The sequence below is a fragment of the Natator depressus genome, chromosome 1, assembly GCF_965152275.1.
Source record: "Natator depressus isolate rNatDep1 chromosome 1, rNatDep2.hap1, whole genome shotgun sequence".
NCBI lineage: Eukaryota > Metazoa > Chordata > Testudines > Cheloniidae > Natator > Natator depressus.
The window spans coordinates 14,834,730-14,858,411 of record NC_134234.1 but is presented as its reverse complement, the minus strand read 5'-3'; the positions used below and the strand labels follow the sequence as shown (position 1 = coordinate 14,858,411).

General features: G+C 39.6%; 1 protein-coding gene across 4 annotated transcripts in view; it reads right to left on the bottom strand.

Annotated features, from left to right (window-relative positions):
* The window catches only part of UVRAG (UV radiation resistance associated), a 149,400-nt gene that overhangs the window by 44,297 nt on the left and 81,421 nt on the right, over positions 1-23,682 (bottom strand). For 3 of the 4 annotated variants that reach the window (XM_074955207.1, XM_074955233.1, XM_074955223.1), the window contains one exon: positions 21,755-21,920. In XM_074955207.1, coding sequence (XP_074811308.1) covers positions 21,755-21,920 — 166 coding nt within the window. The remainder of the gene's footprint in view (positions 1-21,754; positions 21,921-23,682) is intronic. The other variant, XM_074955215.1, reaches the window with a different exon arrangement.

Genomic DNA, 23,682 nt, shown 5'->3' with positions numbered 1-23,682 from the left:
GCTTATTCAAGTTTAATCTTCACTATTACTGTACGGTATTATCAGATATGCAAATTCTTAATAGAGATTTAAACGATTGTTCACGATGAAGCCATTAATTTCACAATTTAATCTTCTACTGCACTCTTTCCTGAGGTTCCTCATTTTGACTCTTCCTCATATTGTGTCTTGCCAGTTGGGACTTTTACAGGCTGAGCTCACGGTGGTTAACATGTCAGTTTTAGAATCCATCTAAACTACCATATACAGGTTTTTGTCTTTAAACTCAGTATCTTATAAGCTATCTGCAACACATTCTAGACATGTGATTACAAAACATCTATTTTGTTTTGACTTCAAAGGACTTCTTTACTGCAGCTCAGCCACTATTATTATTTGCAACATTTAAAAAGAATTTTAAAGAGCCATTAGAGCTAAATGTTAACAGGTCAGTATTACGGGCAGATGAAATATTAAGACATCAACTCCAAATTTTATGACACTTTCAAACTCTTAATGGGTCACTTCAAGTTGAGCAGTATAAAGACCACCATAACTAGTATATCTAGCTCACCTTGCTTAATACATCTATAAATCCAAGCTGTCTGCAGCATAAGAAAATAAAAGTGCCTTCAAACTGAAGATGTATGCTGCAAAAAAAAACCTACCACTCAATATACTAAGTGCAAGATACAAATCAAAATGAGTTCATTTCAATACCTACAGTTACACTACTCAACTGTCGCAGAATTTAGATTATAAAAGCTACAATTACAATTAACAGTATAAAACTCATTCAGTCTTGACAATAATACTGCTGTTAAAACACAAAGCATGCTTCATTATATGATAGTATTTCATTAAGTCACTGAAAATGAGAGCTATATATTTTCTGTTAGAAATGGAAACCTCAATTAAAGGAACATGGAAAAAGACAATATCAAGCACTTAAAGGTTTCTCTCCTGCGCAATCAATTTCTTGTAATGAACCTTTAAAGTCATTAAGTTTAAAGTTCTCTCCCTACCAGTTTTTTCCTTCTGACATTTGGCTAACATTCAAGATTCATAAATCGGTGAAATGAGCTAGGGAAACATGAAGTTAATAAGATCTCTTCCTATATACTCATGTAATTACTATAATACTGAATTCCTTGAATTTTAAACTGTAAGTCAGGGAATGTCTTAGCCTATGTAAAGTGGCATGCAGATTTTGGCACTACCCAATGGAAAATGCGCTACCTAATTTCTATGTCATCTTAGTTTTGTTCACCTAATCCTACCTCTACCCTTCCCTCTGTCTGTCACACTCATTTGTTGAACCTGGTCAAACATGCAGCACAAACCATGTCCTCTTATGTTTTTAAGCACTTCTTAGTGTAACGTGGCTGCAAATAATGACTATTGATGGCTGTCTGGTGGCCTATGTGAAGTGAATTTGTACTCCTAGCTCATAGTAAGCAATGCTGCTAAGCTCATGCTCTCAATTTGCCATGCAGCCCAGAGTTAGTTTGTAGTTCATTATGTTTTCAGTTAAGTCTGTTCATCAATTCAATTGCCATCCACTCAGAGAATATCATCTCTAAAGCCTGAAACATTAAGCATTGTGGGCTTACTAAAGCTCTTCCTATCAATTAATCATGTTTTCCTTCCAGACCTGCCTGCCCTAATCTCTGTTCTTTACAGACTGACTACTTGTTTGCATTTAGCATCTTTAAAATAGAAAGCAAAACCTAGAAAATTGACTGAGTACTCACTCTGGGAAGGAGAATTCCAATGTTATAGGCAAAAGCATCATACAATAGCCAGATTAGAAGCAAGAAGGTTGTTAGTCAAAACTTGTTTTCACACCTGAATGCAGTACTGGTTTATGTTCAAATCATCTTTTTTGGGGGAGTGGTGTGATGTTAATTTCACACAGAAGAGTCTTTATACAGGATTAGACTATTTTAAATTTGGAGTTGCCCACCCAGAGAGTCATTCTTTGGTGTGGTGAGATTTCAGTGTTTCCTAGTTCCCACATCAGGCATCAAAAGCAGGGCTACCAAACTATGAGATGGGACCAAGTCAATTTGTTTATATTTGTATAGCTCAAATGTATCCTTCTGTATGATATCTGTATAACCAAAAAAAAATTATAATAAAAAAGTAACTGATTAACCAGTAGTAGTACTGCAGAAAACTATCTGAGGAGTATAATGGATCACAAATTGAGTATGAGCCAGCAATGTGATGCAGTCACGAAAAAGCTAATATTCTGGGGTGTATTAACAGGAATGTTATAAAATATAGGCAATAATTGTTCAGATCTACTCGGACTGGTGGAGACTAAACTGGATTACTGTGTCCAGTTTTAGGCATCACACTTCAGACAGGTTTGGATAAAACTGGAGAGCAACAAAAATGATAAAGAGCAGGGCTGTCAAGAGATTAAAAAAATCACAATTAATTGCACTGTTAAACAATAGAATACCATTTACTTAAATATTTTTGGATGTTTTACACATTTTCAAATATATTGATTTCAATTATAACAGAATACAAAGTGTACAGTCCTCACTTTATATTTATTTTTTATTACAAATATTTGCACTGTAAAAAACAAAATAGTATGTTTCAGTTCAATACAAGTATGAAAATTGAACTTACAAATGTAGAATTATGTACAAAAAATAATCACATTCAAAAATAAAACTTAAAACTTTAGAGCCTACAAGTCCACTTAGTCCCATTTCTTGTTCAGCCAATCACTCGAACAAGGTTGTTTACATTTGCAGGCGATAATGCTGCCCGCTTCTTGTTCACGTCACCTGAAAGTGAGAACAGGTGTTCGCATGGCACTGTCATAGCCTGCGTCATAAGATATTTACATGCCAGATGAGCTAAAGATTCATATGTCCCTTCATGCTTCAACCAACATTCCAGGGGACGTGTGTCCATACTGATGACGGGTTCTGCTCGATAACAATCCAAAGCAGTGCTGACCGACACGTTCATTTTCATCATCTGAGTCAAATGCCACCAGCAGAAGGTTGATTTTCTTTTTTGGTGGTTCGGGTTCTGTAGTTTCCTCATCGGAGCTTTGCTCTTTTAAAGCATCTGAAAACATGCTCCACACCCCGTCCCTTTCAGATTTTGGAAGGCACTTCAGATTCTTAAACCCTGGGTTGAGTGCTGTAGCTATCTTTGGAAATCTCACATTGGTACCTTCTTTGTCAAATCTGCAGTGAAAGTGTTCTTCAAATGAACAACATGTGCCGAGTCATCATCCGAGACTACTATAACACGAAATATATGGCAGAATGCAGGTACAATAAAGCCGGAGACATACAATTCTCCCCTCGTGTAGTTCAGTCACAAATATAAATTAATGCATTATTTTTTTAACACGCATCATCAGCATAGAAGCATGTCCTTGGGAATGGTGGCCAAAGCATGAAGGGGCATACGAATGTTTAGCATATCTGGCACATAGATAACTTGCCATGCTAGCTACAAAAGTCCCATGAGAATGCCTGTTCTCAATTTCTGGTGACACTGGAAATAAGAAGTGGGCAGCATTATCTCCCATAAATGTATACAAACTTGTCTGTCTTAGAGATTGGCTGAACGAAAAGTAGGCTCTAAAGTTTTGCATTGTTGTTTTTGAGTGCAGTTATGTAACAAAATTTACATTTGTAAGTTGCACTTTCATGATAAAGAGATTGCATTATGGTACTTGTATGAGGTGAATTAAACAAAAGAAACAGTATTTTTCATCATTTTTACAGTGCAAATATTTGTAATAAAAAATAATATAAAGTGAGCAGTGTACACTGTATTCTGTGTTGTAATTGAAATCAGTGTATTTGAAAAGTACAAAAACATCCAAAAATAAATAAATTTCAATTGGTATTCTATTGTTTAACAGTGCAATTAAAACTGTGATTAATCGCAATTAATTTTTTTATCACGATTAATTTTTTTGAGTTAATTGCGTGAGGTAAATGCAATTAATCGACAGCCCTAATAAAAAGTTTAGGAAAAGGTGACCTATGAGTAAAGGATAAACCGGGCATGTTTAGCCTTGAGCAAAGATGACTGGGCAGGAGAGGGCATATGATAGCCTTCAACTATGTTAAGGGCTGTTATAAAAAGAGGACAGGAATCAACTGTTCATGTCAACTGAAGGTAGAACAAGAAGTAATGGACTTAATCTGCAGCAAAGGAGATTTATGTTAGATATTAGGAAAAAACACTTTTTAAACTATACAGGTAGTTAAGCTCTGGAACACAGACTTCCAAGGGATGTTGTGGATGATCTAGGTATACCTGGTCCTGCCTCAGCATGGGGGAATGACTCGATGACCTTTTGAGGTCTCTTCCAGCCCTGCATTTCTATGATTTTATGTTTAATTTCAGAAAGTATTCCACAGACTTCAGAATCAAGAAGCAGGGCTGATTACAATTAAAACAAACGGCAGACACCCTGTTTCTTTTAAGAGTGCGTTAGTCAAGACTACAACAGTCCATGCTTCTAATTGCTTAATGTTTTGGTTCACAGGAAGTTAACTTCTTAAATATAGTAGCAAACAAATCCCTAAAATCTTAAGGCATGTTTGCCTGGATGGGAATTGAATTCTCCACCTCTGTTAAGTTACAACTGCACTAATTGCTGCCCCCACAATAGTGTTATTCCTGGTCCATCAGAGCCCCTTATTTGGGCTATAGTTGTGATGATAGCTCTAGCATCACCACGGACAAGCATGTGGAGTGCTGGTGATGGAGGGGACAGGAAGTCGGACTGCTGTAATACTAGGTAGCACCACACGTGACAAGTCCGCCCTTGCTGGTCAACTGCCAATACTGTGGTGCTCACACTGAAAACACTTTAAATTTTGGGTGGAACGACTATCTGGAAAAAAAAGTAGTCTAAATTGTGTTCTACTCAAATAAATATACAAAACAGATGCACTTTTTAATACTACTAAGTATCAACAATTATTTCTCCACACAGGAAATAAACGACTAAGAGTTGTGGGGATCAAAGCAGAGTTCAAATTAAAACTATTTGGCCTGAATTTAGATGACAGCATGGCAAAAGACCAGACTAGAGCCACTTTCTATGACCAGGTCTAACAACTAGAATGTATTTGAGTTTGAAATAAAAGTTTATATAGTCTCAGTTCTCACTCCCACAGGAGTCAGACACACTGAAAATGAGACTGAGTATCCTTGGTACGACAGTCCAACACACACACACACACACACACACACACTTAACAGGAACAATACCTCTTCATTTTAATTTATTTGGAAGACAGATTGTGGCCAGAAAACTGGGATAGCCAAGAGATAAGAAATCCTTCCCCCTCCTTCAATCTAGAAGAGGCAGGGGGATTGGAGACAGATACCAACATTAGCAAATACTATTTATACTTGAATAATACTGAGTGTCTCCAATTTAAACACTGAGGGTATGTCTATACTGCAGTGAAAAACCAAGGGCTGGCCCGTGCCAGCTGACTCGGGCTCATGGGGCTGAGGCTGTGGGGCCATTTCATTGCAGTGTAGATGTCTGGGCTCAGGCTGGAGCCTGGGCTCAAGGACTCTCCCACCTCACAAGGTCCTAGAGCCTGGGCTGCAGCATGAGCCGTGAAGTCTACACTGAAATGAAATAGCCCCATACCCCAAGCCCCACAAGCCAGAGTCAGCTGTCATGGGCTGGCCACGGGTGTCTAGCTGCAGTGTAGACACAACCTGAGTTCAGCTCTACTACACTCATGTCAAAGGTAAGAATCCCTACTTTTAAAAGATGGGGAAACTCAGGCTGAGGTCATGTGACTTGTTCAAGGTCACCTGAGCTGGGAATAACCTAGTTCTAACACCCAAGACTGTTATTTACCCACAAGATTGTCCCTTCCATAAATTAGAATTGGCAAAAGTGCCTGGCTATATTAGCACCACATAATATTTTGTTAAGTTTTAACTCTGTGAAGACCTCTTGTAACATGGATAGCATAATGCTTCAAACTTGAAAGTTTAAACAGCATGCATAGAATATTTGAAAATCTTTCCAATCTTCACAAAGCAACATACTTGCCATTTTCATTGGTTTGATAATTTTTAGGTCCACAGCTACTCTGCCAAGTGAAATCTTAGGAAGCCATTTCTTAAAAATTAGTCTTCACTTTTAGCAAGCATTTGTCAAATGAATACATCTGGTAATGCAGTGTAAGCGTTAGGTGTGCAGCTGCATGCTAACTATGTCAGATGCTAACCGTTTAAAAGGATAGTTTTATATAGTAAGCCATATTTTTAATTGACAGTGGCATTTTCAGAATTTAGGGCAAGACTTTACATTGTCAACTTAGGTTTAAAAGCTACAAAATAGCTTCTACAAAATACAAAGTAGAGAAATTCAATATATGCAATACAAATCACAACTTGAAAAGCTAAAAGAGGCTGGATACGGTCACTTCAACTCCAGTTGAATAGTTAAGATGTAATCAGTGAAACAGAAGTAGCCAAGCTAAGCCAAGGTAGATATTTGAATATTTACTTTCTAGTTCTTAAGGCACCCTTTCCTGTCTGTGGGAATAAGCACAAAACCTAAAAAGCTTTCATGATTTGGTGGTTATATTACATTTCCAGCTGCTGTTGGATGAACAGAAAGCAGCAGTGTCCAGAAATACTTTTTACCATCTGCAGCTGGCCATTGCAATTGTTTCTTCCTGATGCAGGCCTTACTACTGTGATACTACTACACCTCAAGAATGGATTACTGCAATGTGCTCTACAGGGGACTACAGTTCAGGATAATATGGGCATTTAAACTAGCTCCGAATATAGCGGCCTGCTTATTAAGTGATGCTTCTGAGTTGCAGGAAGTCACTGGTGCTCCATATTCTTCACCATCTACCTTCGGGTGTCCAGATTGGGTATACGGCACTTTTGATCTCTACACGGCCTAAATGGCTTCAAACTATTTGGGATACCGCCTCTCTCCTTGTGCAAGATCAAGATCAAAGGCACCTGAACTGGATCCCTCTCAGGTTCCACAGTGCTCTTTGAGAGGGGCCTCCAGTTCTGGAACAAGTTTCTTCCCCTCAGTTTAAAAACAGCACAAGTCTACTGACCTTCATGGCAAGCTATAAGGCACAACTATTTAAGTTGGCTGCTGTGAAGTCAATTTTGGGGGGAGCAGCTAGGGGGAAGGTTTGGTATTCTGCAGGTAATTTACTTTTGTGTAAAGTGGGTGGGGTGCTTAGAGTTTTGGATTAGGGACCTTTTCCTTTTTGGTATAAATATAAAAAAAACCATGCCTCTCTTCAAATAAATTCTCCAGAGGAAATCATCACCCCATGCCCCTCCAGAAGACACCTGTCAGAATGTCTTGTGTCACACTGTAAAATGGTCCGACACTTGTTATGGTGGGTGAGTGAGGGGAGAAAAATTCCAAAGCAGAAGGTCTTCCATCGAAATGGCCTGTCACCAGCCCTCTGACATTTAAATCAAAGGACTGAATGTCCTCTTGGTACACAGAGGAACTGGGGACATGCAGACAGACTGAGGTAGCCAGGAACCAGAGCACAGAGTTTTATAGATCAAACATTAGCATCTTGAATTGCAATCCAAACACAATGAAGTTGAACTTAGAGTAACATGCTCTATTAATAAAGTAACAGAAGAAAAATGGAGAAGCAAATACCCACACTGAGGTAAGTTAGGAGTCAAAGGTTTTGGTAGCAACATAAAAATCTCTCACAAAGATTTCCCAAAATAAATCTTAAAAACCAACCATCTGCAAAGGCTGCATACTATACTAACAAATTACTGCATATATTGCAGAATAGTTATTCAAATATGATTGCTGGAATTTTTCCATGAGTTCATGAAACAAACTAGTTTTTAAGCCAATCTTCTAATTGCATATTTTCGTTAAGAAGCAGCTAAGTATTTTGTACAATAGCAAAGACTGCTAGGCTCTCAAAGTATTCAAAATAGGAAGAGTAAGATCTTCTGATGCAGATGTGCTTCACCCATGGAATATCTGTCCTGGGAAATCAGTAGTTTTATTGGTGTCATGTGCTTTCAGATCTCAAGTTTGTAAAAAAAAGTTGACATGCCCATACTAATTTGTGTTTTAAGCACTGTTCTAAGACCACCGTTGTTAGTCTAATTGTGTTCATTAACTGTGTCATAATCAATCAGAACTACCAACTTATTCTCATCTCTGAGCTCTCTTTTTGGGCTGCCCTAGACAAGTACTTACCAGTCACTGAAACCTCATTTATTTTACAGTCTCATATCTGTTATTGGGCTAATCTGTACCTGTTCAACATCACACAGCAGCTTAAATATTTGAGTAACCTGCAGTAAATCTCCACAGGACTGTTTGGTCAGTCAGATGTTAACTCTTAAGTAAACCTAAAAGGATCTATACTCCATAAATTTATTTCAGACACTAAGGTTGTTCTTATGAGTTCTCAAGTCCAAACACCTTTATAGCTAGATTTTCTGATTTATGAACTCCTCATTTTGTATCCAAAAAGATCACAAATGTGCCAATATACTGGTGACTGATTTTTACTATATATAACCACCTGTCTTTAATACAAACGGTTTTAAAAGTTTAAGCAATTGCTTGATTTTTAACTGCCTTCATGTGTTTCCAATTTGGCATTAAAACACATGGTCTGGATTTTTTTTTTATTCTCTTCTAATCAGTCCTTTTCCCATGTCCCAAACTGCACTGAACCTATGCAAGGAACTTGAAATCTCAAAATTTAATCTCCACCAAAAAAGGTCTTTGGACAAGCCTGAAGTGAAATAGTGACATTCTGTTAATTTCTAAAAGCTAGTTTACTACAGACTGACATGTGGCACATTTAAAGAAGGTCTGTATTAAATCCCAATGGGGTTTCAAGTGAATTAACTCAGAATAAATGGTTGTGGGAATATATAATCAGTCTGTGGAATTCACTACTGCTAAAAGTCAAACACGGAGACTGAATTTTCTAGTGGCTGGAAAGTTGCAGGTACTCTAATATCTATAGCTATATCTAATAGCTATGCTAGTGATGGTTAAAATGTAATAACTGCAGACATCTGCCTACCTGCTATAGTATTGAACAGATGCCTGGTTATAAAGGTTGCCTCCCTATTTCCTTTAAGACACCAGGTACAGGCCACTGTCAAAAGCAGGCTGTATCAGACTCAAATGAACTATTGTGCAACTGCAGTATGGGAAACTCTACATGAGTCTTCGGGCATGTCTACACTGCACCACAGTGTGGATTAAAGGGGTGTAAATTGCAGAGTGCACCAAAAAGTTGGGCTCCAACTGCAGACCCTGATGGTGTAAACTAAAAAGGGACACGGTTCATGTTAATGTCGTCCTCTTTCAAAGAGGATGTTAAGGTGAACGGAGTAACTTTGAGTTTGCACCAGCAGTGTCTATACAGAGCAGTTAAGAGCGCAACTCTTTGGTGTGCTCTGCGATTCACACTCCTGTGCTCTGCACGGCAGCCTTTGAAAGAGAGTAGTGAATTTAGTGCCATGAAGCGTTAGATATCCAATTCTAAAATTTTGGCCCTAGTGTCAGACACTGAAAGTAAGCGGATTGTCAGAGGTGCTGAGCCTGCCACTGATAGCGGGAAAAGTAATACTTTTCTACCTCTACACCAACATTCCACACAAAGATGGACTACGAGCCGTCAGGAACACTATCCCCGATAATGTCATGGCGAACTTGGTGGCTGAACTTTGTGACTTTGTCCTCACCCATAACTATTTCACATTTGAGGACAATGTATACCTTCAAATAAGCAGCACTGCCCTGGGTACCCGCATGGCCCCGCAGCATGCCAACATTTTTATGGCTGACTTAGAACAAAGCTTCCTCAGCTCTCGTCCCCTAATGCCCCTACTCCACTTGCGCTACATGGACGACATCATCATCATCTGGACCCATGGAAAAGAAGCCCTTGAGGAATTCCACCATGATTTCAACAATTTCCATCCCACCATCAACCTCAGCCTGGACCAGTCCATACAAGAGATCCACTTCCTGGACACTACGGTGCTAATAAGCCATGGTCACATAACCACCCTCCTATACCGGAAAACCTACTGAGCGCTATGCCTACCTACAGGCCTCCAGCTTTCATCCAGACCACACCACACGATCCATTGTCTACAGCCAAGCTCTTCGATACAACCGCATTTGCTCCAACCCCTCAGACAGAGACAAACACTTACAAGATCTCTATCAAGCATTCTTACAACTACAATACCTACCTGCTGAAGTGAAGAAACAGATTGACAGAACCAGAAGAGTACCCAGAAGTCACCTACTACAGGACAGGCCCAACAAAGAAAACAACAGAACACCACTAGCTGTCACCTTGAGCCTCCAACTAAAACCTCTCCAGCGCATCACCACAGATTTACAGCCTATCCTGAAAAATGATCCCTCACTCTCTCAGATCTTGGGAGACAGGCCAGTCCTCGCTTACAGACAGCCCCCCAACCTGAAGCAAATACTCACCAGCAACCACACACCACACAACAGAACCATTAACCCAGGAACCTATCCTTGCAACAAAGCCCTTTGCCAACTGTGTCCACATAGCTATTCAGGGGACACCATCATAGGGCCTAATCACATCAGCCACACTATCAGAGGCTCGTTCACCTGCACATCTACCACCAATGTGATATATGCCATCATGTGCCAGCAATGCCCCTCTGCCATGTACATTGGCAAAAATGGACAGTCGCTACGTAAAAGAATAAATGGACACAAATCAGACTTCAAGAATTATAACATTCAAAAGCCAGTCGGAGAACACTTCAATCTCTTTGGTCACTCAATTACAGACCTAAAAGTGGCAATTCTTCAACAAAAACACTTCAGAAACACACTCCAACGAGAGACGGCTGAATTGGAATTAATTTGCAAACTGGATACAATTAACTTAGGCTTGAATAAAGACGGGAGTGGATGGGTCATTACACAAAGTAAAACTATTTCCCCATGTTTATTCCCCACCCCCACTATTCCTCAGACGTTCTTGTCAACTGCTGGAAATGGCCCACCTTGATTATCGCTACAAAAGGTTTTTTCCGCCCCGCTCTCCCGCTGGTAATAGCTCACCTTACCTGATCACTCTCCTTTCAGTGTGTATGGTAACACCTATTGTTTCATGTTCTCTGTGTATATAAATCTCCCCACTGTATTTTCCACTGAATGCATCCGATGAAGTGAGCTGTAGCTCACGAAAGCTTATGCTCAAATAAATTTGTTTGTCTCTAAGGTGCCACAAGTCCTCCTTTTCTGTTTGCTTTCTACCTATGTGGCCACTCAAAATTAACCAACATATACTGAATGCTCATCAACAAGATGAGACCAAGAATTCACAGAAGTTAATTGATAAAAATAGTGAGCTAGTAGCTGTCAAGTGAACAGGCTATGTTAACTGATGTACTGCATGGAATCACTCACTCAGCTCTAGCTACCTGCCTCACAAAAGTAGAGTCCACCAAAAATAAAAAATGAACCCCACATCACTGCTTTTTGCAATTACAAAATCTATCTGTCCCCTAGATTTTGACCTCACCCTCCAATCCACCCATTTAGACTTGTGTTCTGTTGTAAACTAACAGCTTTGCTCCATTACTGAACTCCTTTCAGAAAGATTTGACTATATGGCAGGCTACGTAGAACAAAAATATTGAGCTTGATTCTCCACTCTGTTGCAAGACATGAAATTGGTTTAATTCCATTGATTCCAGTGGAATCAATGGCATAACTGAATGGAGAGTCAGTCATCTAGAGTCGCCCTTTTTTAAAAAAAAAAAAAAAAACTTGCATGGAAACTGTGCCTCACACATGCCTATCAAATTATGTTCAATTACAATGAGGGCGAATTCTGGGCTTAAACCAACTAACCTAATGTCCTCCCACGGCTAGGGAAATAGTCTGCCCAGTCCTGTTAAAGACAGACAATCTATAAATATCCAAGAATGCCAGATCCCCAAGTTGAGTAGTTTAAATCCAAAATTTGAGTAGTTTAAAATTGCTATAATCTTTGCTTATTTGTTCTGAGCCTGAAAATCTGATGGCTTTGATTATGGTATAATTTAAGAATTACATTTAAGTGGATCACGGCAATTCTTATTTAAATGTGTGATTTCATAGATCCACTTTAGGGAAAGATTGCTATTTTTACCTCTCTTTTAAATGTTTTATGAAGGAATACTATGCCTATAGCTGGGTAGAAAATGGCAATTCTGTTCTGGAGGATTTTGAATGCTGGTTGCATTCCAATTTGGAACAAAACCCAAACATTTAGAAGTCCTCCACAAAATGGATTTACTGTCCACTGCCCAGCTCTACTGTGAGCCCTGCCCCTGGGAGCCCAGGCTGCCAAGAAGCCAGGAGGCAGGGGCTCTCATCTTCCCACCAGCCCATGAAGAGGGATGCTGAGGAGCCAGGTGAGTGAGCTGGTAGGTAACCAGCCTGGTGGGGGGGAGAGGGGGGAGGAAGGGGAGGGTTCCATCAGAAACACACCTGCTTTCCGGTAGAATTTCATCAAAACCTGTCTCCACACAACCTTTTGACTTTGATGAATTGGCAAATTCTAATGAAAAATGCTTTAATTTTTTTCCCCAACTAGCTCCATTTATGTCATTTTCTGCACTTTCACTCCAACTTTCACAATTACTGCAGAGTATTTCCACTAACAAGGCTAACAATTAGAATGGCTTTATAGAAATTATTTAAAAATTAATAAAAAGGTATAGAATAGTACAACTGCTCAAAGAGTCATCTACTTCAGCGCCCTGGGCTAAGACAGAACCAAGGAACCATTGACCATCCCTGACAGATGTTTGTCTACCCAGGGGTTCTCAAACTGGGGGTCAGGACCCCTCAGGGGGTCACCAGGTTATTACATGGAGTGGGGGTGACAAGCTGTTAGCCTCCACCTCAAACCCCACTTTGCCTCCAGCATTTAGAATGGTGTTAAATATATTAAAGTGATTTTAATTTATAGGGGGAGTCTGACTCAGAGGCTTGCTATGTGAAAGGGGTCACTGATGTTGCACCCCATAATGCTGGATAGAAATATGCTCATTCCAGTTATGTCCTATTTACACACATGTTTTATGCTAGATATGCCATGTAACATATCTCTGCAAAGGTTATGATTGACTGAATATATTCATCCTATTTCTATGCATGTATAATTTTTGTATTCAAAGTTATGAATATTGGCTATGTACTTGTTTGATTTTAAGTAGACTCAGTGAAGCAGTTGGTCAGCTTTTTGAGAAAAGACTATTCTCAGTAAGTGCCCAATCAAGCTAACAATGAACTTTGAGATACACCAGTCCACATCTGAGCTTTCCTGGAAATGTGGCATCGGCTTGTAAGGAACTGAGTCATGCATGGACATGTGACTTGCCCATGTGACTCCAAAACTCCATCTTGGAGCTGGATTCTGCATAGGAGAGGTGAAGGGGTTTCCACCCACAAGAGAAAGTCTATTTAAGCCTCTGGAAACCCCTCCATTTTGTCTTCAGCTGGCTCAAGAGATAGCCTCTCGACCCCAAAGGATATCTGAAAGAAACTGGAACAAAGGACAGTAAGTACAGGGGTGTGAGTGATTGCTGGACCCAGACTACCAGGAGGCTAGTCTGTCAAAGAAGCTTATTGGAACATCTGAGGGTGAGATTTACCTGAATTTAGTTTCCTACTGTATTAGGCATAGACTTGCGTGTTATTTTATTTTGTTTGGTAATTTACTTTGTTCTGTCTATTACTTGGAACCACGTAAATCCTACTTTTTACTTATTAATTAACCCAGAGCAAGTATTAATACCTGGGGGAGCAAACAGCGGCGCGCATCTCTCCATCAGTGTTAGAGGGCGAACAATTTATGAGTTTACCCTGTAAAAGCTTTATTCAGGGAAAACAGATTTATTTGGGGTTTGGACCCCATTGGGAGCTGGGTATCTGAGTGCTGGAGACAGGAGCACTTCTTAAGCTGTTTTCAGTTAAGCCTGCAGCTTGTAGGGGATGTGGTTCAGACTTGGTTCTGTGTTTGCAGCAGGCAAGCATGTCTGGCTCAAACAAGGCAAGGTACTGAAGTCCCAAGCTGGCAAGGAAAATGGTCTCAGAGGTACTCTAGGCACATCAGGTGGCAGTCCCAAAGGGCTTTCTGTGATCCAACCCGTCAGTCACCAGTACAAAAATTTGAGAACCACTGATCTAACCCGTCTTTAAAAACCTCCAACGATGGAGGTTTCACAACCTCCCTTGGAAACCTATTCCACTGCTTAACTATCGTTCTAGTTAGACAGTTTTTCCTACTATCACCTAAATCTCCCTTCCTGCAGATTAAGCCCATTACTACTTGGACACAAGGAGACAACTAATCACCATCCTGTTTATAACAGCCCTTAATGTATTTGAAGGTTTATCAGGTTCCCCCTCACTCTTCTTTTCTCAAAACTAAACATGCCTAGTTTTTTTTGTTTGTTTGTTTGTTTAAACCTTTCCTCATAGTTCAGAGAAGAGTAACAAAAATGAGAAAGAGTTTGGAAAACCTAAACTCTCCAATTTATCCATATCTTTCTTAAAGTGTGGCACCCAGAACTGGACACAATAGGCCAGTAACCCTGTCAACAGAGCAAGTTAGGTTGGTTTGGAATGATTTTATCTTAAAAATCCATGTTGGCTATTACTTAACCATATTATCTTCTAGGTGCTTACAATCTGGTTATTTAGTAATGCGTTCCAATATTTTTCCAAGTATCGAAGTTAGGACGACTGGTCTATAATTCCCTAGGTCCTCTTTGTTTCTCCTTTTAGATAGGTATTATGTTCGCTCTGCTCCAATCCTCTGGGACCTCCCCTGTCCATCGGTTCTCAAAGATAACTGGTAATGATTTCAAGATTGCTTCAGCTAGTTCTTTAAGTACTATTTCATCAGGCCCTGCAGGCTTGAGTATATCTAAAGAAGGTTGGTGGTGACTGGGTATCTAACATAGTGAATGCCAGTGAAAATGAGGTAGGAGCAGAGTGTAAAATAGGGGAAGAACAAGTCAAAAACTACTTAGACAAGTTAGATGTCTTCAAATCACCAGGTCCTGATGAAATGCATCCTAGAATACTCAAGGAGCTGACTGAGGAGATATCTGAGCCATTAGCAATTATTTCTGAAAAGTCATGGAAGACATTCCAGAAGACTGGAAAAGGGCAAATACAGTGCCATCTATAAAAAGGGAAATAAAGACAATCCAGGGAATTACAGACCAGTCAGCTTAACTTCTGTACCCAGAAAGATAATGGAACAAATAATTAAGCAACCAATTTGCAAACACCGAGAAGATAATAAGGTGATGAGTAGCAGTCAGCATGGATTTATCAGGAACAAATAGTGTCAAACCAACCCGATAGCTTTCTTTGACAGGGTAACAAGCCTTGTGGATAGGCGGGGAAGCGGTAGATGTGGTATATCTTGACTTAATAAGACTTTTGATACTGTCTCGCATGACTTTCTCAAACGAACTAGGGAAATACAACCTAGATGGAGCTACAACAAGGTGGGTGCATAACTGGCTGGAAGATCATTCCCAGAGAGTAGTTATCAGTGGTTCACAGTCATGCTGGAAGGGCAAAATGAGTGGGGTCCCGCAGGTTCTGGGTCTGGTTCTTTCAAATCTTCATCTTTGATTTAGATAATGGAATAGAGAGTAAACTTAAAGTTTGCGGACGATACCAAGCTGGGAGGGGTTGCAAGTGCTTTGGAGGATAGGATTAAAATTCAAAATGATCTGGACAAAACTGGAGAAATTGTCTGAAGTAAATAGGTTGAAATTCAATAAGGACAAATGCAATGTAGTCCACTTAGGAAGGAACAATCAGTTGCACACATTTACAAAATAGGAAATGACTGCCTAGGTATGAGTTCTACAGAAAGGGATCCAGGGTCATAGTGGATCACAAACTAAATATGAGTCAACAGTGTAACACTGTTAAAAAAAAAGCAAACAACATTCCGGGATGTATTAGCAGGAGTATTGTAAGCAAGACACAAGAAGTAATTCTTCCGCTCTACTCCGCACTGATTAGGCCTCAACTGGAGTATTGTGTCCAGTTCTGGGCGCCACATTTCAGGAAAGATGTGGACAAATTGGAGAAAGTCCAGAGAAGAGCAACAAAAATGATTAAAGGTCTAGAAAACATGACCTATGAGGGAAGATGGAAAAAATTGGGTTTGTTTAGTCTGCAGAAGAGAAGACCAAGAGGGGACATAACAGTCTTCAAGTACATAAAAGGTTGTTACAAGGAGGAAGGAGAAAAATTGTTGCTCGTAACTTCTGAGGATAGGACAAGAAGCAATGGGCTTAAATTGCAGCAAGGGTGGTTTAGGTTGGACATTAGGAAAAACTTCCTGTCAGAGTGGTTAAGCACTGGAATAAATTGCCTAGGGAGGTTGTGGAATTTCCATCATTGGGGATTTTTAAGAGCAGGTTGGACAAACACCTGTCAGGGATGGTCTAGATAATATTTAGTCCTGCCTTGAGTGCGGTGGACTGGACTAGATGACCTCTCGAGGTCCCTTCCAGATCTATGATAAATGTATCTAAACATTCTTTAAATTCTTCTTTTCCTAGAGGGTCAGCTTGCGTTCCTTCTCCCTTCTTGTTAATATTAATTGTGTTAAGAATCTGGTCACCATTAACCTTTTTAGTCAAGGCTGAAGCAAAATAGGCATTAAACACCTCCTCCATCTTGATGTTGTCTATCATTAGTTCCCTCCCCCTACACTTTCCTTTGTCATTCTCTTGGCTCAACGTATTTAAAGAATCCTCATCTTATCACCTTTTCTGTCCCTTGCTAGGTATAACTTATTTAATGCATTAGCCCTTCTGATTTTGTCCCTACATGCTCGTGCTAGTTTTTTGTGCTCATCCTTCATAATCTGTCCATGTTTCCACTTTTTATTGGATCCCTTTTTGATTATCAGGTCATTAAAGAGCTGATGGAATGATACTTGCCTCTTACTATTTGTACCATCATCTTTCCTTATCAGCCTAGGGTTTCTGCCACTCCATACTAAAGGCAGGACTGGCTGCAGGCCATCTGATTGCCCTTGGGCCAATCACTTGGCAGAGGGCTAGAAAGAACAGGCTGAGGCTTCAGCACATGTTGCTGTTTGTTGCTAGTGGAAGCAGCTGTCCCAAACAGTCTGAACTTGCAGCTAAGGGAATCAGCCCAGTAAGCAGGCCGGAGCATGACTACGACCAGGGTAAGACAGCAGCCTAGACCCAGAAGGGTCCTGATCAGCACAGTAACCACAGGGATGGATCTGCCTGGCATTGCAGCAGAGGTCTGAACTCAGCACTCCAAGCTTGCACTGTGCCCAAGCACCAGCAACTGCCACAACGGCTGGAAGGGACCATGTTTAGGACTTAGACTGGGAAGTTTTGGACTCAATCAGCTTAGAGAGCTTTAACCTGTTTATGCAGGTGTTGGAGAGTGGAGGTGTATGTGTGATTTCTTATAGGGCCCCCCAATACTCACTGAGGGTTTGTCTGTGCTCAGATGTGTTTATTGCTGAGCACGTTTGTTTCTGAGGTTACTTCCTGCCTCCCTCAAGATCATGGAAGGGAACCAAGGGGTTTATGTCTAGTCAGAGGTGAATGGGGTTCTTTTGGCACATGGCTTTGGATTTGAGAACTATTCAATCAACCCAACGGTGCCCTCACCACATAACTATAAAGCAGCGTTCCCAGTGACCTCAGTTGCAAGTTATCAACACTTCTGTAAATCAGGCCCCAGGGATGTCCATTTAGATTCACTGTGCTCCTCATTTTCAGTGTATGAAGTTTCGGTGAATGGAACTTGTCCAGTGTCACACAAAACTCTATGGCCGAGGCAGGGACAGAATCCAGTTCTTCAGGGTAGCATTCAGCTGCCCTATCCAAGAGACCATTCTTTCCTACCATTCCTTGTCTCATTCACCACACAGCATCCAGCTTCTGCAACAAATGAGACTGGCGTCCTACAAATAGCTTCATTAACTATACAACCCTGGTTCTCTCCAGAGCACTGTCCATCTTGTGAATGAGGCACTATACACTATAACAACACGTAAAATCATGAAGAGGGGGAGAACTGAACTGAGGTATCTTCCTTGAAATCTATGGGCTCCTAGCTAGCAAAGGTAGCTATTAGGCTAAAATTGTGGTCAGATGAACTACCATTCATACAATGATACATTTTATTTAAAAAAAAAGTCTGAGACACCTAGATGTTATTGCAATCATGACAATTATAGAAATGAAATCTAGATCCAGGAGCTATTACAAAGAAAAAGCACAAAAAACTCCTGTACTTTTCAGCAAGTCAGGTGCTACTATAAAATCCAGAAGCAGGCTAATGGAAGTATTAGAATATGTGACAAATATTAAAGCTATGGATTAAAAGCACACCTTACAAGTAGAGGAGAGAAAGTGTTGTGCTGCTATTTCTCATAGTAATGCCAAGAAGTTTAAATTGGTTATTTGTTCAGCACCATCAGCATGGCGGACACTGGAGAGAAGAAAACACATACTGTCCCTAGAAGCTTAAAATCTTAGACAGACAGTCCAATCCAAATAAACAAAGGATACATAATTTGAGTCCAAACTTCAAGCAGCCTGGGGCTCTTTATTTTTAAAATAACTTTCTGTACTTTCAAGATGATTGTTGAAAGACACTATTGAAGAAATGTGTTTTAAGGAGGTATTTAATGAAAACTGCATTCTTTTCTAAACCCATTGAGGTAAGACAGTTTTATAAACTGAGACTGAGAAATTTCTGTGAGGGAACTTATCTGCTGACACAATATTACAAGACTATATGTAATATATGAAGGAGGGAGCAGTTAGAATACATCATGGAAACACCATAGCTTTAACACTTCTGTTTCTGATTTCAAAAGTTGGCTCTTTGTTGAAGACCAGTGGCTGACATTTTCATACTTCATCTCTAGTAGTTGGGGAGGTATGCAAGTGTTAGGTCAACCCTGTAGCCTCCTGCTTATTTTAGAGACTCATACTTTCTTAAGACCACAAGTGGCCTGGATCATCCACTTTAAGAAATAAAGTACTTTATTTGCAATTGCCAAGATGCTTGCTATATTAAATAGGGGGTACACATTTTAGAATGCATATTTACCCAAGAGAAACAGGCTTATCATGTAAGTGTTTAGGCACTATTTAAAAAGTTTATTTTAGGAACTTGTAATAAGTATTACTTCCCTCCATTAGGTTGTGTTATAGTATTAAGTTTTAAATAGACTAAATCCAAACCACCCACACTTTTTTTTAAAATTAATGTAACAAAAACATCTCCCCTATCCTTGAAACAGAACCTTTTAAAAACTCTTCATTTTGATACTACAGGCAAAGTTTCAGCCCAAAGTAAAATGAGAATCTAAATTAGAACCTCTTCAAGCCAAACATTTAATGAGTCACCCTAAATGTGATGCCAACAAAGGGTGCTGTGTATACATCTGCCAAGTATGAAGAAAGCCATACCAGAATTACTCGATAGTACACCATGCACTGAAGTTGAACAACTGTCTTAATAAAAGCCTACTAAACACACACTAAGTGTTGGATTCTGTTGCACATTTAATCACCATGTATTTCAACTAGACGTGTATGAAAAGGAAACAGCTAGGGCAGAGGGAAAGCAACTGCAAGTTAAGATACTATGACTAAATATAGTGGTGCCAGCTACCAAGACTGCAGTGCCCAGAAAGATGGCAGGACAGAGGTGTCTCATCTATTCTTAATCTGCCCCTCCAATATTGGAGGCTGACTCTTAGGACCTCGGACAGGGCCAACTGAGGAAGAATAGAGCTTACTGAATATCTTGGGAGAAGGGTTAACACCAGAGGGTGTTTTTGGAGTACTGTAAGCTAAATCTCTCCCTCTTTGGAAACATATTGTGGAACGTAAGTGTTGAATTCATGAGAGCTAGGGGGAAAATAATCACTTATATAAATAATCTGATTGAGTATAACTGGCTCAAACTCAAAACACCATGACCTGAAGAACTTTAAGTCCTATTGGCAGATATTTGAAGGATGGAAGGAAATTGGTTTAGACTTTAAACATAGTTCTTCCCACTTGCATGAGAAATCTGTTGAAAGCCAGCTACAGTATTTGCTTCTCTACCTTAATTAAAATCTGGATAAAGGACAGTTGTGTGGTTAAAGAACTAGAGTAGGACTCAGGAGATCTGAATTCACATCAGGCTTTGTCAGACTTTCCAGATGACCATGGGCAAGTTACTACACTTGTATCACCTCCCTTAACTGTAAGATGAGGATAATTATTCTTCTCCCACCCTTTGTTTAAATAAGATCTTTGAAGCAGGGTCTGTCTTTACTATGTGTAGTCACTGAATTTCAATGGGACGTGTGCTCCTACATCACTTAAGCAATTTTGAGAAATCAGATACACAGTGCCTTAGCACTGTAGGGCCCATCCATCTTGGATGGAGTCTGCAGCTCGCTCGTACTACTAACATTTACATATGAATTCTGTTTAATGTGTAATCCACACACTAAACTATGGCTTGTTAAAAAATTACAACTCCAATGAGTTTAATGTCAATTTGGATACATTCCTTGTCCCCTTTCTCTCCTCCCCTGTGCCAATGCAGACAGTTTGTCTAGACAATGTTTCCTAATTGCAAGCACAGCAGCATTCCCCTTAGCCTTTTCTTCAATCTTGCCTAAGTGCTACAACTCCATTGTTATCTGTATGTGCTGACTACAGAATGAAGAGCACCAGAGTCGGTAATACTGTAAGTTTTACTTTGCAGCTCACAGTACACAGAGAAAGAGCAGACCATTTTATTACCCTTAAAGTTTATAGGCTCAAATATAAAGTAATTATGTGAAAATTCACCTTACATGTCTAGTGTATATATTGTGGGTCAACAGTATGGCTATAATGAAATGTATTATATATTCTACGTCGTTCAAGGTAGACTTGTATTAGTGATGTGTATGTTGAGAAGTTTCATATATACACCCTGTGGGTCAAAGACAACGTTGCTGTTTGTGCAAGGTGAATTTTCACATCAGTGTCATTACCTGCAGGCATCCCGGGTCAGAGAATTCATGTAGGTGAATTCTTTAACTGGCCATTTTCTGTCATTAGTGCTTAGGTTTTCTAATGGTAATACTGTAGTTACCTATTTCACTAAGAGTTATATTACCTAGCAACCTTGACTAAGAGTGTGTGAAAGAATTGCAGGAATTAAGATTCTGATGGCACAGGATAGTGAACAGACATTAATAATAAACCAACAGACATTTGTTGTATTGAATCCATTGCTGGTTACAGAGCACTGAGTATGGATCAGACTAAGAAAGGCAAAAATATTCTAAAACTTAAAATTCACTATAGTCTGGTCTACGTGTGTGACAATGAAGTTTCACCACACAAAACTGAAATTTAATTAAAAAGTAAAGAAAGTACCCCATTGCGCCCCTAAACTAATACAACTAAAATGAAGTTACATAAACTAGTCTAATCTGCTACAAATTTCAACCTAATCCTATTCACATGGGATTCACACACCGCAATGGAAACTGCACCCTTGACTTGGGCACTAAAAATAACCTATTTCAATATCAACTACTGCAACTCCATCAACCTTCTTGCCTAGTTAAGATGCTGCATCTTTCTTAGAAAGTACATAGGAAGAAGACATACTTACTCTCGCTCTTTCTCTGTCAGTTTGTCGTTGATATTATCTTTGATTGCAGATCTGGAACCTTTGTGAATTATGGGATACCTGAGTGGCACTTGTAGAAAGAAGGAAATCATTGAGACCAAGTGTGCAGTGTAGCCCAGGGCAACAGCAATGCTTCCATCATCTTTTGCTGTTAATGAAAAAGCAACTTCTTTACCCAACTGAATTCTACTGATATGGTAAATATTTTAAGAGTATTAATGAAAATTTAGCATGAGAAGGGTGTCCATATTACACAAACAGTAAAGACTTACACATGATGAAAATAATATTTATTAAATGATTTAACAGCTGCACACTTAATGAAAAAGATAAAATAAGACTGCAAGCATCTTACAGAAATCTTAGTGGTATTATTAAGCTTATTCTATCACACATTACAATGCATGGTTCTAATATGTTTACGATGCGATAATAGCACATTTAAACAGTCAATAATAGAAAGGGGTACTGCGTTTCCAATATAGTGTTTCAACATTTTTAAAAATAGTGGTTGAGGTGCTATTTTCTGATGCGAATGGTAAAAACCCCTCCTGGTTTTAAATCTGCTTATCTCTCGTCCATTACTTGTATCTTGTGTTGAAAGGTGACATCAGAGATGTGACAGGTTTCAGAGTAACAGCCGTGTTAGTCTGTGTTCGCAAAAAGAAAAGGAGTACTTGTGGCACCTTAGAGACTAACCAATTTGAGCATAAGCTTTTAACTTAGGCTTGACTAGAGACTGGGAGTGGCTAAGTCATTATGCAAGGTAACCTATTTCCCCTTGTTTTTTCCTACCCCCCCGACGTTCTTGTTAAACCCTGGATTTGTGCTGGAAATGGCCCACCTTGATTATCATACACATTGTAAGGAGAGTGATCACTTTAGATAAGCTATTACCAGCAGGAGAGTGGGGTTGGGGGAGGTATTTTTTCATGCTTTTGTGTATAAAAAGATCTTCTACACTTTCCACAGTATGCATCCGATGAAGTGAGCTGTAGCTCACGAAAGCTTATGCTCAAATAAATTGGTTAGTCTCTAAGGTGCCACAAGTACTCCTTTTCTTTTTATCAGAGAGGTGATGGTTTGAGCCTGCAGTTTAAGACCTACTCCTATACTTTCAAACTGCAAGGGAAATAGTTTTCAGCGTAGGGTTTTGTTTTTAAAAAAAGGCTCCCTAGGCCAGAGTTCAAGTCTTCAGGGGTCTGCAATTCTCTGGCTGCAGCTGATGACCTCACTAACACCTACAGCAGAGAAAGAAGGGGCATTCTTACATTGCTTTAGGCATTAGTGAGATCACCAACTGTTGGGCAGGGACACTGAATCCCAGGGCCTGAACTCTAGTATTGGCCAGTAATTGGACGAACTGACTTTTAACCATTGTTTTAGAAGGTTAAAGTTTCACATTTATTCAGCAGATGGAGAGATCTGAAATTGTGTATTTAAAAATTAATTTACCTCCAGTGAAGATTTATTTACGGCTTTTCTGCCCCACCCTCTAACTCCTTTTCTACAAAAAGTTATTAATCTTTTGAAGGCTATTTTAAACTTTCCATGCTATACCTTCATCCTATTTTCTAGCTTATTAAAAAAACCACACATGAATCTATGAATAGCTGGAAAGAAGATATAGCCAGCCCAAATCCCTTCCAATGACAACAGAAATTCTAGTGACCCTAACTGAAATACACGAGGACCTGAACAAGGAAGGAAAAAACACTAATTTTATGTCCTCTGACATCTATGAAATCATACCTTGCTCTCAGTAAGGCAATTCATGACACAGATTTAAAAACACCACCCATTCCAAGGAATTATTCTGTACAAAGGGATTCAACTCTGCAGCAAACGTGGGTCTCATTACAGTAGAACTCTAATGTTATGGACTTCAGACTTTATTTTTAACCTAACTG